This window comes from Gavia stellata, chromosome 7 (assembly GCF_030936135.1).
Source record: "Gavia stellata isolate bGavSte3 chromosome 7, bGavSte3.hap2, whole genome shotgun sequence".
In the NCBI taxonomy this organism is placed as follows: Eukaryota; Metazoa; Chordata; class Aves; order Gaviiformes; family Gaviidae; genus Gavia; species Gavia stellata.
The window spans coordinates 30,883,738-30,901,878 of record NC_082600.1 but is presented as its reverse complement, the minus strand read 5'-3'; the positions used below and the strand labels follow the sequence as shown (position 1 = coordinate 30,901,878).

The 18,141-nt window shown below is 35.2% G+C and overlaps 1 protein-coding gene across 1 annotated transcript in view; it reads left to right on the top strand.

Moving 5' to 3' along the window:
- The first annotated feature begins 1,637 nt into the window (after window positions 1–1,637).
- Window positions 1,638–18,141, top strand: part of AKAP6 (A-kinase anchoring protein 6) — a 234,450-nt gene continuing 217,946 nt past the window's right edge. The window contains exon 1 of the mRNA XM_059819289.1: window positions 1,638–1,961. Coding sequence (XP_059675272.1) covers window positions 1,638–1,961 — 324 coding nt within the window. The remainder of the gene's footprint in view (window positions 1,962–18,141) is intronic.

Sequence of the window (18,141 nt, the reverse complement as noted above, 5' to 3'; positions counted from 1 at the left end):
TTAATATTTACTAGCTTAATATAAATTATAAATAGTGTTTTGTGGGGGTGATATATGTGCAAAAGATAATTTACTAAGTAGTGGCAGGATAGGAAATAAAATCAAATTAACATTAAATGTAATTTTTGTCCTTCCCAGCTACGAGAAATAGACTGTTGTTTGGATATTTCATTGCTACTCTCACTGGCTGCAGGAGTAGTGTCTGGATGCTGAGGCTCTACTTTATATATTTAGAAATATAACTCAGTAGTTACAGTGTGGCTGATTTAATAGTGAAAGTCACTGGTTTCTCTTCTGCAATCTTATAGCTATTATACTAAAAGCTAAAATGCAGTCTTTATGGAAAAGAAAGTCAAACTACAAAAAGTTGGAAAGTTGCCCAAATTAATAGCTGCATAACTGAGTTATTTGTGGTCTTAGCACTATGGAAAAGGAATATAAGCAAAAGTTATTAAAATGTAGTTGAAGTATTTCTAATATGCACTAGTTAAAGAAAAACAGCTTTCAAAGGACCTAATCTTCCTAATTCTCTTAATGTAGACTTACTGAATATAGCTTAAGGTTACAAAGTATCGAAGAAAAAAGTAAGTGCTGGTATAAGGTTTAGTGAAGTTGTACGTCAAAGGCAGGCATGTGTCAAATTTGAATCTCTCTGAAATTAAGTAAAAAATACATCTCCTACTGAATGAAAGTTTTCATAATGCTTTAGGTACTTAGCTCCAAACCAGGTGCGTGCTGTTAAGTATTTTTTTTTTCTTGGGCATACAGTTTACAGCAGCCTTCTGTATTACATACAGCTAGAGTGTACAGAGAAAGAGGTACAAAGTGAAATATTTTACTTATTTAGTTTTTCAGTGAACCTTGTAAGCATATATTGATGACACAGTTTTTTGACTTTAATAAAGCCACTCTTGTAAAATGATGTTTTAATTTTAGGTACATATTTTGGCATTGGAATTCCTATCTGTAAGTTTTGATAGAGTTGTTGCTTATTGCAACAGTTCTTAATGTAACAAAACTACAAGAATTTAAACTTCAAAACTAAAATCTGCCTACAATGGATCAACCAAGTGTCCTCAATAGCTGCTTCAAATTTGCCTTCAAAATTTTTGTTGTACATGATCAATAGTTGAGTGGACAGTTGGGAAATTTGAATAAAACTTCAGATATTTTGTGGTTAGTCATAAATTTCAGGCCAAGGGATATGTTCTAATATGTGCTAGTGTACAAATTCCAGTCCTATATTAACTCATGGAGTTCAGTAAAGTTCTGGTAGTGTTGTCAATGTTCAGTTTATGCTGCAGTTGTAGAAAATCAGAACATTTTTCATAAATGAAAACTGTAATTTCCAAGGTGATTGTCTACAATGAGAGAAATGGAATATTTGTTATTCTTCTCAAACAAATAACTTGTTTGTTCAAATCAACGAAGTTAATTTGAAAAATCTATTTATTCTTGAACTTCTAGTGTAGATTTGCAGGGTAAAGAATTTATTTAGAGCATGATACCTCTCAGATGTTGCCATTTACTCCTTGTCTTGTGAACATTTTTGTTGCAAAATTTGGTCTCATAACAGCAGTCTCTTTTCCTTTTATGTTTGTAGCTATTTTGGAAAGAATTATGGTTTAGACTTTCCCATGTTAGCCATGGATGTAGCACTTTCTCCCCTGAGAACACAAGAACTGGATCCTATGCCATCTGATGCATCTCCCATGCTTATAAACATGACTCCTACAGTGGAACAAGGTGGGGAAGAGGATGTCATGAAGGAGCTTGATTCTGGCCAGCAGTATGAAAAGCCTCCTCCTCTACACACTGGGGCCGATTGGAAGATTGTTCTCCACTTGCCAGAAATTGAGACCTGGCTTCGGATGACGTCTGAAAGGGTCAGGGATCTGACCTACTCTGTCCAGCAGGACTCGGATAGCAAGCATGTGGATGTGCATCTAGTACAGCTGAAGGTAGGAGGCATTTTATATTGCAGATTTTTCAGTAAAAGTGGTTCGCTCGACTCTGCTACTGGTAGAGTAAACAAAAAGGCTTTTCATAACTGCTGTAGCATGTCTGACAGCCTGTGTTAAAAAGTGAATAAATCCTTTACAGGGAGATAATAGAAACCATATCATTCTCAGATTTTTTGCAACATTATTTACTCATCACTTAATTCAACAGTCATAACCATAGGAATGAACATGTTCACACTCCAAGAGCAGCTAATACAACACTAAAAGTAACTTGACAAGACATCTCCGAAGTGCCCAGAAATATTCCCATTGGCTTCAGTACCTAATAATCCCAAATTTGTGTCCCAGTAAGCATGGCCGCTCATTTGAAAACTAAGCAAGTTTCAGAGGTATTAGGATAGAAAGGTGGTGTAATGTCTGGCCTTTCAGTCACGTAAAGGTTACATTGAAGATTGTAGTTCCACCTGAGTTCATACAAAATGGAAAATGTGTAGAATTCTTTTTCAGAGCCGAGTCTTGGTAAGAAATATGAAGTGATAAGATTTGAACAGTCACAGACAGTCAATCACTTTTTTTTTTCCCCCCAGCAAGAAAATACATTGGCAAGACTGGACTTTGTCCCCCAAAAATCTGTGCTTTGTGTAAGCTAAAAGAGCAACAATCTCCCTTCCCCCAACCTGACAACTGAACACAAGTATCTTTAAACAATTATCTCTGTTCTTGTTTCCCAAGATTTAAATTTCAGTGTTGAATCTTAAAAGATATTAAGGAAGTTCAAGGTGAAATTCAAATAAATAGTGTCTGGGACTGTATGTATATGTTTGCATGGCTTGGTTTGCTACAGCAGATGAAGCATGCTTTTGAAGGCAGCAAACAGTCTCCAAAAATAGCAGGCAAATGTTATCTCTTCAGACTGAGCTGTCTTCAGAGTTGCATTCTGAGGCCTGTTTATGTGAACATAGTCTTCCTTCATTTTCAGCGCGATGGTATTTTATTTGTGTTTATTTTGGGACTGGAGCTGTAGGCTGTTTTAAAATACAACTCTGTGTACTAGTGCTAACGATACAGAAATTGTACTGTAATAAATCCTAACCAAATAGAGAGCTGATCTTGAGTTTTTTATGGTCCTGCCATTTTTCTGAAAAGTCTAGGATAGATGTTGCCAGCTTTTGTTGAGAGAAAAGACTATGCCCACAACGTGCAGTAGGTTTTTAATAAATACGCCTAAAAGGTATTTCTGCAGGCAAAGATGATAAAATCTTACTGGAGTAGGTGCCAGTTCTGATCTGGAATTGCTTGTGGCTGTATTAGTCCAGTGCTGAGCTGAAACTAAAGAGCTGTGAAGCTTGTGGATGGTATTTGCACACAGCTTTGGGCTGGCTCAGAGCACAAGCAGAACTAATTTTTGCCTACTTGCTAAATGAGAATATTGTGTACATATAACTCACCCTTATACATCCACTAAAATATTTTATTTCCAAATAGAGGTCAGTGAATGAATAGCATTCCTCACAGTTTTCTCCTTTTTAGAGTTTATTTGTGAAGTTGCAAGAGTCAATCGTAGTTCATAAAATACTTTCCTAATGTTTTTTTCTATGTAAGCAATTGCTGTAGCATCTAGGGTTTGTTTGGGACTAGGAAGAGATCTGGTTAATGCAGCTGTAAAAAAGGACAAAAGAATAACATGAAGGAATCTCAGTTATCTGCAATTATCTGGCCTGTCAGTCTAGGGGGGCTGTCATTGAGGTTGTCAAATATTCTTTGTACAGACCCTGGACTCACAGGGAAGTGCTCTTTTTCTGTGTGTTTATACACATGTGTATCTGTTTGCACACATGTTAATGACTTGTATTTGAAGATTTTTTAAAAAATATTTTATATATTATTAATTTTTTCATAAAGTAATATAAAAAGAAAAAGCTTTCAAAAAGATCTGTAGTAGCAATTAAAAAATGCAGCAAAGCCTTAACAAACACGTTAGGAATACAGAACTTCTGTAATCTGCTTACCTTTAAGCCTGTATACAGACAAAAAAGAAATAAGAATATAAAAGGAAGTGTAGTGGAAATGCTTTTATTCAGACTTCAGAGATATTTTAAATTGTTTATCCTTGTATCCTCTTGCATTATATAACTTCATGAAGATCAGCTAAGCAAAAAAAAACCCCAAACATAACCTCACACAGATCCTCTTTTTTTATTTGTTCTGTGCTCTGATAATTCTTGAGGGGCTCCTTCCAACTGATCTGGGTCCTTCTGGAATTGTTGTGCCCAGGCTTGACACAGGGCTCAATGTGAAGCTTCACCATGGCTAAGAAGACTGGAAAAAGTATTTCACATGTCTTTCAAACAATACATAGCACTTTAGTATTTTTTTTTTTTTCACAACAGCAGGAGGTGGTTGATTCATGTTCAGCTTGTGATTCACTGAAACTCCCAAACTCCTTTGCTGCATTATGGGTTTTTCACCTCTCTGTTAGCCATTTTAGCTGTGAAATTTTACATGTAGGATTTTGCCTTTGTTGTCCATTGTTGAACTTTTTTTTTTTTTAATGTCCCATTTCTCAAATGTGTCTGTGACTTTTTCAGTTACAAATCTGTCTTCTGGTATGTTTGAAGTATCTCCCCCAAGCACATATATTGTAGTCATCTGCAAATTCAAGAAGCCTTCTCTGTACTCCTTTGTCCAAATCATAAAGACAAAAATGAATGATACAGACTCAGGATAAAAGTCTATAACATAGTAGTTTCTGAATATAATTTTTAAACTGCAAATGTAGCAGTAAGGCAAACAATTTTTCATTTTCTCATAGTTTGTTTTCCTCAGCCAGGAGAGGTCCAATTCCATTTTCAGGCAGCTTTCTATTTGTTTGGGATGCTTAAAGTTGATTTCCCGCCCTGTGGCTCATCGTCACAGGGCTGGTTTGAAGATCTAGGCCGTAGCAGACTTTTTGTAATATTCCTTGGAAAAATTGCTCATCTCTTTCTCTTGTGAATATTTGCTCTGTATGCCTGTTGCAGGTCTGTCTGTGCTTCTGCTCTTTCTGTAATCAAGAGCATTGTTTCTTTTTTGTGGTTTGTTCCCTGGGGATTTTGGTGTTTGCTGGCAGTCTCTTTTTATGCTACATGACTTAGGGCTTTACTAGCCACCACCAATCCTTTGAAAATACTTGTTTCTCACTTTTGCAATGCCCTTTCTCAGAACTAGCCACACAGCATGAGTGGGAGGCTTGTCTTATGTTGTCCCTTGGGAAATTTCCTGGAAAGCTCAGCCTTGCATGAGTGCTTTAGTAAGCTAGATGCATGAATTGTAACTCTCTGGGGTCCGGAATGCCTTATATTAGTAATTTATCCGGTCATCATTCTTAACTCAAGCTGTGCTAAGATACATTTATGTCTCTCTAACACATTCAGTGTAGCTGTTACCAATTGCAAATATTTGTAAAAGAGATGAAAATAAATATGTTTATACTACAAGCAAATCTAAAAATGCTCTCTCTGTCCTTGTATTGTGTTAACCTGCTGAGATGCTTTCATGATCCATTTAGCTTTTTTAGTCTGAATAAATATGTTTGCTTTTAATGCACATTCTTTCTTGGAATCCTCCTGAGGTCCAACTTGGATTCAACTCCCATTCTTCTGCTTTTCTTTATCTCACTTAACCCTCTCAGGGAAGGGTCTAGTGTTTCAACTCATTCATTACTGCTTTCTGTTGTTTTGAAAAAACTGTCATTTTGGACGATCTAGTATAATCTTTTGTATTTAAGATGCCTGTTAACTTGTAACTTCTTGTAAAGTACTCCACCTCTGCTTTCTGACTTAAATGTCTGAATCATATATGGTATATTGACACAGAAACAAGCACATTTTATACTATGATAACATCTTTAGATCTTTGCAGATCGTTGATCTTTTCTTTCTTTCCAAGTAGAGAGACTTCAGTTGTGTTTTTCCAGGATGCCTGGGTCAGCTTCAAACATCTCTTGACTGGATCTTTCATCTTTCCTCCTGACTCCTACAACAAGATTTTCATGAACTTTGGATAGATGTCAAATATCATGTAGCCATTATCCTTTTGCTATTTCTGTTTCCGCTTTTTTTTGGGGGCAAAGAATTTTTAGCTGCTTTTCTCCTTGTATTTAAATCTTGGATAAGAGAAGAGTATAAGGAATTATCAAAGCAAGATATTAAAGGGTATTAGATTCCAATATAGCTGCAGTTAGATACAGGTTATTCCACTGCAAGCATTTTGAAAAAATGTAAAACCAGGGTATTGTAGGTGTCTTTCTCTCGCCTCCCCTCCTCTTGAATTCAGTAGGCTTTTATTGAATAAATAATATTTAATATTGCTGGTTTTATTGAATAAATACTGAAGGCTGGACCAAATTACTTTTCTGAGTACTTTTCAAGTTTTTTTTCCTATACCAGTTCCTTTTGAGAGCAAAAATCAATCTCTTTTTTTCAGATGTTAGAATAAGTCACTCAAAATATGGCTGAGTCTGGAAGATAACTTCAGTAAGTTCAATTTCTTTTAATTCGGAACTCAGAACTGTCTTTATCATAATTTGTGAAAGGACTTAATCAATGCTGGCAGCATTCTATCTCATCTACCACATGTCTTTCTGTAACATTAGAAACAGGGCTAATATTTTTTTTTTTTTTTCATCTTTTGGTTTGATGACTCTCCATGGCTCTATTATTCTGAGGCTTGTGACGACATACCTTGCTTCTGCAGTTGTACAGCTTTTCAGCTGTGCTCTCTAAACTACCTTTAACTAAGTGTACAGATGAAATTTTCCTGGAGTTTGAATCTCTAGACTGTACAGACAACTGTGTATTATAAGAGAACTTGGAGAAGAATTAAGCCTCGTCGTGTTACCATAACATACTTGATATTTTACAAATGATCACAGAAAATGTTAGTGACAGTCTTTACAGAAGGAGGTATATATGAAGCTCCTCATGGAAATACTGTGTGGACTGCTTTATCCTGGCAGAAGTTTGCCGCAAGAGATAACTGTTATACTCAACAGGTGAAAATAAAACCTTAACTGGAGAAGTTGACTGCAACTTTGTTCAGCTGTTTTGCTTGCAAGCAAGATATGACCCTGATACTTCAAGTGAAGGGTTGCTATGCAAATTTATGAGAGTTGTTATTCAAGAGGAGGTGAAGGGAAATAATGACTCTTGAATTCGCAAAGATATTTCTGAGAAGACTTCTGGGCATGCTTAACAGTTATGCTTCATGAAACAAATTTCTCTGACAAATAGTTTTATACCTTCCATGTGTGGGTGTTAGTACGAGTGTCTATAAAAGTAGACATTTAATTATAAACTATGACCTGTAGCTCAATGGAGACAACTTAAAGACATACTATTGTATTTAGGTCTGAGGATCAACAAGTTGTTGCACATAAATTTGTGGAAGTGTTGTTATTTGCAGAGGGTCTCAGGTCTAGCAAATAGGTTGAGAGCCAGTAGTATGGTAATTATTTGATTTTGGCACTATTAACAATCCTATACTAAGTCACCTTAAGTTGCATATGAGATAAAATTAGTATAAACATAATTGAAATGCAATTCAGTTAACAAAACCGAATGCTTAAGGGTTATCTGTGCAATAAGATCTCTCTACTCTGAAACGTGATTTTCAGTTTTTGAGAACTATTTTAGATTGTCTATGGCTAAAGGACAGAATGCGCACACCAAAAGCTCATCAAATGAAAGTGGTCTATAACTGCAGGGAAAATGTAACTTCTTTCATACTGAACCTACTTAGCATGTCCTAAATGTGTAGGACTGTGCTTTTCAAAGGGACTCTCTTAAACTAATGACACTTGATAAATTTCAGTCTCCTTAATCCTGTTAAAGCTGTAAACTTCTCTGAGAAAATGAATCTGAAAAGTTTAAAGTTTGAAAGAGCTCGAATGTTTCAGTTGAACTCTGAGGGGGAGGGGAAATATTCTCCATGCTATCAACAAGCATATGTAAAACCAAATTTACTGAAGAATTTTTTAAAGAGCGTTTTCTTGAAATAGTTGAGGTTTTGGTGTACAGTGCAGATTTGAAGCCAATAAAAAAACATTCAGAGTCTTCAAACTCTTTAATAACTTCAAATATAAAAAAGAAAATGGTAGCTGCAGCTGTATTGCAGACAGTTCTGAGTATCAGGATTTCTTTACTGCAAATTTGGTAAGAAAACTTTAGATCTTGGTTCTCTATGTAACACATGGGATATTTCTGTATTAGATTAATTATTTCAAGGAAAATATATACAAAATTGCTTTGTTCTTATCCTTTTTTTTCTTTGTTTTTTTTCCAATTCCAAGCCAAAATCTCATCTGTTGACAGGTCATATGTTTGTGAAGCAAACACACAAACAAACAAATAGTAAGTTGACTATAAACATATCATGTATTACGTTGCTTTTTATGCATAGCGATTCTAAAGATTTCACAGTCCTTGTAGGTTGCAGTCTAAGTAAGTGCAGTTGTGACTTTTTTGTTGTTTTTTAGTCAGGTGGCTTAATACAACATAGGCAGAAATACGCTACCTGACTGGCTGCAAATCAAAACCAAGGTCACTTATGGAAGTATGGTGAAAGACTAGATAATAAATACATTTATCTATATGGAACATTGCCAGTGGAATATATTTATATAAACACGTAAAATATGTTTATATTACACTGGTATTAGTGAAATGCTTTTTTTGAAGGGGAAGGGTTAGGGTTTAAGAGCACATTCTAGCTAAGCCTCTCGTCAAACACTAAATTTATTGTGCACTCATCCCAACAACCTCAGTGGGGCAACTTTATATGCCTTAATTCACCTAGCATTTAACCAATGGGTAATAGGATTTATTTGGACAAAAACAGATTTGTTGTGGATTTTTTTTAAACTGTTTGTAGGTTCTATCATATTTCTTACGTTCAAGTTATTTTTCAGACCAAATATATTATGCAATCCAAAAATGTCAGACACTCACAAGTAACTCTACAGGAGCAGATGATATATAATAATATATAGCTATAAAGCTGTAATGATAGCTTGGTAGGTCTATATATTGCCAGAACGTATCTGCTATATCTATTAGTTCTATGCTTTGTAAACGCAAGATTTTGTACACGATTTAAAGGAAGCAATTGGTTGGTTAAGAAGTTGTATTCTTATTTAGTTTGCCTCTGAACAGCTTGGTGGGATCACAGCATTCAGTAGGGCAGTTGAGTGTAAATGCTGGTACATACAGATTAACTGTTCCGAAGTTGGGTTTTGCAGAGGCTACCCTTCACCTACAGTCCAGGCTTGACCATCAAACAGATGGGTTTATTAGCTTTTCTTATTTACTGAGTAGTTGAGTATGCCTACATTTTTTTTAATTTTTAAATTTTCCTCTGTGCCCTGAGCATATTTCCCTGTTTTGGAAAAAAAGCCAGAATGGAAAACATGGAGTACCAGAAATAAATCCATGTTTCTCAAACTCTATTTCATCAAACAATGACATTGTTTAGAAGCCTTCCAGCTTGTATGGCATTTCTACAGTCTTCCTCAAGTTGATGGTTTTAAGGAAAAAGATGTGACTTGTTTACCACATCTTAACATGCTTTACTACAATAACACACCTATAAAAGTCATCTTAGTTTTGTAGCTTTTAGGCTAAATTCTATTCTCCCTGAGGGGAGCAAAACCACTTTTTCCACATCCCTCAAAAATTGTCCTAATCCCTTGGCTATATGTTATCAAACATAAATAGAGGCTAATGCTCTATTCTGTATAGAGTGCAATCCTGGAGGCATTAGGCATGCTGTTCATTCACTTACCGGGTTTGTGCCTTCAAGGATGAAAATAATGATCAAGTAAATGTTGATTTTCTAGGTACAAACTGGGTTTAGAAATTAGGTGCAAAGTTGCTCAGGACTGGTGATAGACTGAGCTCAGAAATGTAAAATTTTAGGCAGCTGGATTCTTTTAATGTAATGAGCAACAGAGGTGTACCTGTGGTATTCAGATAGCTACAAGCTAAATGGCAACTGAGCAAGATGACTCAGGACTGCATTGCTGCCTACCTTCTGTCCTAATGTTTGTTCTGTTCTGGTCATTAAAGTCTGCTAAGAATGCGTTCCTGAAGGCCCAATCTTAAGTTCCTAATGGAAAAAATAATACTGTTCTGATTGCTTATAATATTTCTCAATAAATACATGAATGCATTGGATTACTGCTAGTTATATATTATTGTTAGTGCTGAAACCATTTTTGGTGTTACAAATATTTTATACTAAGCAAGTACCTGTTAAGCCTATGTAGGCTCTTACATGTTTTCAACTTCAAGTACCTGAGTAATGCTAGTGACTATATTGGTTTATTAATATTCAGACAATCTGTGTTTCAACAGTAACCTAAGAAAAAAACAATGAACACCAACATTTAGAATCTAATTTTAAATTATGATCTAGTGTAGTTGTAGATAATACTGTAAATTCAAAATGAAATTTTAGACATTTAACGTTTAGCTACTGCACATTAAAATTGTTTTTAAAAAGTAAATAATGGCAGGTTAACACAATACTTTTTAAAAATCAGGTGGATTTAAACTGTGCCATTCAGCCTAATAGAGAAAAACTTACTCCCTCTCCTGCCTGTATTGTTCAGTCTGTGTAGATACAATGAAGTTAAACTAATTTTATTTCTCCTGTTATAATTTAGTAAACAAGTCTATTGATATAGCCCATATTTATGCAAACCCACCGTCCTCTAATTGTCTGCTTGGGTGCCATAGGAGACATAGTATGAACATAGAAAGAGTGTACATGTTTTACTGGAGATTCAGTTGCCTTCTCAAGAAAGCTGGTCATAATTTGAGGGGTTGAACTAAGATGGAAGGCTGCTGGTTAGAATATAATAAGAGGATGAAAGAATTGGGAGCTAATAAAAAGAAGAAAAAAATGGAGAAACAATAAGAAATTCCTATCTGTTGTAATATAATTTCTGAGTTGAAAAGTCTGCTGTTATCTATGCATCAAGGGAATGAAAGTAACTAAGAGCTGGAAAGAACATAACTGGTAACCCCAGTGATAATGGAGGATCTGGCTTGCATAATTTATCAGGATAAATGAATAAATAATAAATGTTGCAGACAGTGTGCTGGACACTTCTTGAGTTTGGACTTTCTAGGGAAAGGATACCAACAAAAATGATTTGAATTACTGCTGTTGTGACAAAGAGACTAGAATATTCCTTGGAGTGGTAGAAAACACCAGCACTGGAGATCCCTTCTGGGCTTGGGCTTCTTTTAAAAAAGAAAAAAAAAAGAAAAGAAAAAAGAAAAGAAAAAGAAAAAAAAAAGGCATAGGTTACCTAATTGACTTATCTGGGGTCCATGTGCACAGCCTTTGTAAAGGAATTATGAACAATGTGTAGAGCATCTAAGCCCTCCCCTTAGTGCAAGGGTACAATCTGAACGGCTCCTTAAATCAGCTTGAGTTTTCTTCAAAGCAGACCAGTAAGGATACACTGAGCAAAAATACTGCAACCTGTGACATTCCCTCCAAGGGAGTGCTCTTTTTGTGAGGGTAAAGATGCATTCATTAGTTTCTGAGCAATGTATTTGGACATAGAAGGGTGATGTGTAATTCAGGGGAGTGTAGATACAAGAGTAGAGTAACATCTGCAATGCTGTGGGGGTCTTAAGGTTGTCCTAAAATAGACATTTGGATTATTCAGCAGTCAGCAGACTCAGGATAAGAAAGGTGAATGTTTGCCTGTGAAAAGGGAATTGGAGCTCTAAGATGAGGAAAAAAGTGGGTGTTTTACCACTCTCATTTTCTTCACCTAGTTCTAAAAATAAAAACCCTGCAAAATCTCACTCTCATTTGGATATCTACGCTTTTGAAATATGTACTTATTCTAGAACTTCTGGTTTAGACCTAAGAAATACATGAATGCATGTAAGTGCACTTTGACCAAATATAATGATTATTCCTTCCTCTTCTCACTTCACATTGCTCCTACATTAAAATATGCTAATACAGGCTTTAGCAAATAAGCTAATGTACTGGAGAAATATTGAAGTAAATATCGAATTCCAGCACAGATGCTACCTATTACAGTCTTCTTTAGTCTGTATCCTAATCTGACTCAAACATGTTTACTGGATATAATGACATAATGTTATAAATACTTTTTAGTATGATGAAAAAATGTTGTATGTTAAGTCATCGTGCAAATTAATTAACCAAAACGTTTGTTGAGGGAATGTATTTTGTTGTTTAGTATATGTATATGTGGTGATAATAACACCTACTGATGTCCAGATTTGTTGGAAAAAACTAAATTAATACTATTTCAATCGTATGAGTAAGATTTAGTAATGTCAACTTTTTAAATTAAAGGTCATTGACACTATATAATTATTTTTATTTGAAAGTAGGGATGCAAATGGGAATTTTTGTTATGGTAGCTGTGGCTTGGTTGAAAGAATTTATTTTATAAATATATATGTATATATTTAAATAGATGCGTGTGTGTGCGTATATATATAACAAAACCATACACACAAAAAGCAGTGCCACATAAATCCTCCTGGTGATTTTGTTCTTGAGGATTTGTTTGAGTGCATATGTAGTTTAGAAGGTAAGATATTATGTTTTATAACAGTCATCTAGTTCTGATCCGCATTGTGAACAATTATGTTTACAGATGTTTCCTTGCTTTACATATTTCAGCAGGCTTTGTGGACATATTTCTTATTAGTCATTATACTGGCAGGGTTTGTTGTTTTCTTCAATTTATAATTACATGTCACTTATAATAGATATCTAAAAACTGTAATATGGCATAAGGGAGTAGTCAAAGAACAAGCACAGAAAATTGCACAAAATGTAAGGAATTTTTTAGTTTACTTCATTATTGTTAAAATTGCTTGATGGGCTTTTATTATGAGAGACTTGTCAGAAGAAATTTCAGGTTATAGGGTGATTGTGGTCGGAATACCAGAAATGCAACATGAATATTTCAGTAACATAACATACTTGCATTTTAGTAAGAACAAGTTCCACAGATTTGTTATTTTTGGATATCCTTGGATATTTGCCTCTCGAATTATCTGAATTCTTCCTCACAGTGAAATCCCTTTCTGTATAGTTAACCATTAAAAAGCCTCCTGTGAATTGATGTGATTCTTTTGTAAATCAATTAAAATCTCACAACTAACAAGCAAGTAAGCATAGCAAAAGGGTGTTGTGTATTTTCCTGTGGAGAACACGATGACATGTCTGTATAGCTATGTTTATATTTTTAATTGAAATGTTGCCCTATGCATACTACTCGTCCTGTGACTGAGGTGCATGAGATGTCTTCTGGAGGACTGAGATGAAGTTCATGCGGCCTTGCCCAAGCCTGATCTGTCATCTTGGGGCAGCCTGGGAACTGTGCTGGACCCTGAGCTTTTCTGAAGGATTGCTCTGGACCTTGGCCTCATTGTTTGCATCTAACAAATATTGCTGGGTGGCATTTCTGGGCAGAAGCCTAGGTTCAGGCTAACGTCTGACTGACATTGTAGGTGTAGTGATGTCATCTCCTTCAGAAAAGGTTATAAATACACACTAATTTTTTTTTTCTTGGATTGTCTTATGCTTTCTTGAGTTGTGCGTAAAGATGCATTAGCAGTATTACATACACCCAAAGGATTTGATCTGAAGATTTTAATGTGGTCCATGTAACTGAGTCTAGTGATGTGCAGAATCAGAGACAGATGAACAAGCTTCCTCTCTGAACAGGAGCTGAACCAATTATAATGGGCTGTACAGAAACAGGGAAGAAAAGGAGAATTAATACCTACCAGTTCCATCTGTTAAAGTTTTAAGAATGCTCTCTCCTCTTTCTCCCTGTAAACGATTCCCTGGAGGAAGATAATAGCTTTTGTGGAGTCAGTTATGATTCTAGGCCTTGTATTTCAAAAGATGGAGCACTTTTTTTTTTGGAAATGTTTCCATTTCTTTTTTGAAAACACATGTAATTTAGAAGGCATAAAGCAGCACAGCATTAGCAATCATAGCATTCCAAAATTCTGACAGACATTTCATAAGTTTTCTCAAAATACAAAATCTACTGAATCTAGTAATACATTGCAATTTCCCTTTCCCATTGAACAGTGTACTTTACTTTTCATAATCTGTATTAGCTGAGAAAATGCATCTCAAATTTCAGTGAACTATATTGCTTTTATTCTTCTCAGTTGGCCCTGCAACTGTATCTGCCCTTAGCTGTGGTTCCATACTTCAGTCTTATCTTTTGGTGCGGCCATTCATCTCTTTGTGTTCTGATGAGTACATTTGCTTCTGATCACAAATTATACAGACATTCAAAAGGTGAGAAAGCAAATGACTTTTCTGCACAATATGTTCTGTAAATTTAATCATAATTTATCTGGTAATTTATAGGGAATAGATGATTTCATATGTGCGTTTCCAATGTGATTGTGATCTGACATTCTGAAATATGTACTTTTTAATAACTGACATATATATTGGGGTGCATATGTGCATAAATGTATGTGTATATATAATGTTTGTAATACTGTAAAATAAATTCAGTGCCACTACTACCTCAATATTTGTATATCCATTTATTCCTCATGCATTTCTGTTTTTTCTCCAAGATTCTTCTGAATTATCTTCCCTAAAATATTTGAGCTACTATACTACAATTTGCTGTAATATATAATTTAATTTGTGTGTGAGATCTCTGTGTTTTCAGTTCAACTCGTTCTTCATAGTTATTGAGGGCTACTCTATGTCTATGTGTCTGTTTAGTACACTGACAGAATAAAACCTTCTGGCATGACAGAATATTGCTAATGTCCTTTGGGAAGCAGAAATTGTACTCAAGGAGCAATGTTATATTGTAAATTGTGCAAAGTATCAGTACTTTTGGATACAGTAAAGTATCCAAAAGACTCCCAGAATAATAGGAACAGAATTGAATTTTTAAAGCTATTAAGCTGTGTGGGATGAGCAAAATGGTTTATACACCACTCAATCAGCTTGTATGAAAGGTGTGGCTGGAATTTGTCACTACATACCAGCACTGTCCAGCATCTAGAAGACAAACTCGCCAAATGGAAGTCTGCAAAATCATTAGCGAACTATGCTCTAAAATCATAGAGCTGAAACACTAAACTGCATATTCTTATTTTCTCTTCAGCAGTTATTTTGAGGCTATGTTTTTAAGAAGCAAGCAAGGCTAGAAAACTTTTAATTAAATCCAGGATTTTGAAGTAATAAATTAATTTCACAATCTGGACATTTAAGAATATTATCAGGTATTATGAGATTTACGATAAAGGGAAGAGGGATATTTCCAAGGGCAATACAGTAGGATTTGTATAGTTGTGCTACCATTTAAGCTATCCTATATTTTCTTTGCAGAGATCATCTGAACTTCTTTCACACAGCATTTATGGGGACTTCCTAAAAGTTCAGATGCCTGGTTTAGCTGTGAAGACAGGGCAGTTTGTTACACATTTGTTTGTCCATTATCAGGTACAGGGATCCCTTTTTTGCCTATTTTTCACATGGGGCTAGCACCTTAACTTGAGATGGATAATTTCGATACATGGGATTAAAAGAGCAAATGCTACACGGTGGGTTACCTGTAAATGTGTGTAACCTCATATGGATTTTCTCATATGATGTGCAAAAATATAATCTTCTCTTCAAAGAGTATTTTGTGTATCCACATTGTTTATGAATCTAGGCCAGCAGTTCAGTATGAGGGATTAAGGCAGAGGTAAATAGGAAAAGTATATAGGGGCAGGGAGACTGTCTCTTTTCTCCATAGGAACATTGTATCTCTGGTTACGAATAGCTTTGTTTTCTTTCAAAGAATCACAAAATACTGACAATGCTGTATTTCTTTCAAACTTCGGGTAGAATAAGTAAGGAATGCTGAAAACACGCTTTGTTTACCATATTACAATTTAAATTATATGCTTTTGATTTTCAGCTGAGATCTGCAAGAATAGCTTCCCTGACTTATATCTGTTCCAGATTCTTTCTTGATCCTAATTATGACAAAAATGCTTACAGTATCTCTTTCTCAATGTCTACCCCTGTTTTCTCTTTCTGTTTTTTTAATGCTAAGGAATAAATAAATACAGCAGCACTAAGTGTTTGAGTGTTTGAGCAACTAAGTGCTTGAGTGGCAAAGACTTCATGGTGATCTCCACTGCAATTTAAAACACCGTTCTCAGTTGTGTAGTTACTGTATTTGGGATTGATTTGTGCATTTTTTACCAGTTCTTTATTGTTAGATGTTTTTTCTTTGCTACTGTGTTGTCTTATATAGAAGATCTGAAAAAAATAGCAAATCAGAATGAGAGGGCCACACCTGTAAGTTATTACAGAGGTTTTTTGAAAAATTACCAAGGAAAACCCCACATTTTATAGCTATCTTACAAACTGCTGAAAAAGAGATTTTCCTCTATTCAAAAGAATACACGTGTTGGTGCGGACCAGCTCAGGAGTTTTATTTTGTTAGGTTGCAAATTGGTCTCTAGCTATTGGTTGCTAGCTTTATTTTCCACTCTCTCTCCTCTGTTTTCTTTTCCTTTCTGCTCTTTTCAGGTTTTTACTCTCACAATTTTTGTCTTTCAAAACTCCCATCTGATTCTTGTCCTTTTTAATTTTCTTCTTCCTGTTTGTCCTTCACCAAAGCACATTGCCGAGTCATCTGCTACCATGCTGAATTGCTACTTCAAAAAGCCATTCGTTCTTTCTTAACCTGGACCAATGCCACATTCTGTTGAGAGGGCAGGAGCCTGCCAGAGCACATGTTTAAGAAATACTTACTGCATTAGAAATGAAGGGGGGGAGTAGAAGACAATGCCATTCTCTACACATGGGCCTTGTTTAATTTTAGTGCCTTTTTTTTAAGTCTGTCTTTGTGTAATTTCCATGACCATAGAAGAGTAAAAAGAAAGTTCAGTTTTAAAATCTTTAATGCCTCTTCTATTATGTCCAAAGCAATGAATGCATAGGTTCTTAGGGTGTAGGACTTGCTTCTGCTTCAAAGAGTTTCTAGTATGGTTGTGGTATGTTCCTGCAGCAAATTAGCTAGTCAACAGTTGGCTGTGAGTGTTCACACATGGTCCTGCATTACTAGAATCTGCTCTTGCTGACTTTAATGGAGGTGTTATACTTAGTCTTGCATGTTCCCTTATTAAAGACCAAGATTCAGTTGTTATAATTGAATAGATACTGGTTTTGTTGCTTTGCTGTTTGAATAATCTGGCCTTAAATGAGAAATACAGCTATTACCATTTATAGAAAGGAGGCAACTTAATTTTGGTAGTGAAAAATGGCAATTGAGAAGAAACTATAAATTAGATGTCTACAAGAATTTCCAAGAGTTCTTCATTAAACTGCAATTATTAAATGCTTCAAGTCTACTTTGAAGGGCTCGCTTCATCAAACTGTTCCAGGCAAGCGGACTTTACACTTTTGCAGAACAAGCTGTAATTGACAAATTACCCAGTGCATAGAAGTCTACTTACCAGGGCCAAAAAGACCAAAAATAAAAAAAAAAACTACACAAAGTAAAAATATTTGCATTCAGTAATATGCAGAAAGCCAGAGAACTAATGCACATTTAGGATACAGTTTTGCAAACGCACATGATGGCAACTTTATGCTCCTGGGAAGCCCTTGAACTGTATGGAACCACTCAAATATGCAGTTTAATAACATATTTGAGTTACTTTTTAGTGTGTAAATAACATGCTTATAATGTTGTACCTTGTTGAGTTATTTTTATAAAGCATTAAAATGTCCTTATTGCATTGTACCCCTATTAGAGAAACCACTTCCACAAGGTGCAAGTTTTGTATCATGTAGTATTGTAGGAAAATCTTTGTAATTTATCTTTTTGGTTCACTGTATAAGAAGATAAAGGAGGTAAATTATAAGTTTCAAAAATATTGGCTTTGTGGGTAATTAATTGCATTTATTATGTACATTCATTTTCTTTTTGTTTGTTATTTCTATTAATAAAGCATTTGTGAGAAAACCATAATAAATATAGTGTCCTAGAAAGCTAGAACTTCCGTAAAAAAAAAAAGGGGGGGGTTGGGGGGAAGCCCAACATGAAAACCCAGAGCCTATGTGGAATGGTTTTCAGTAATAA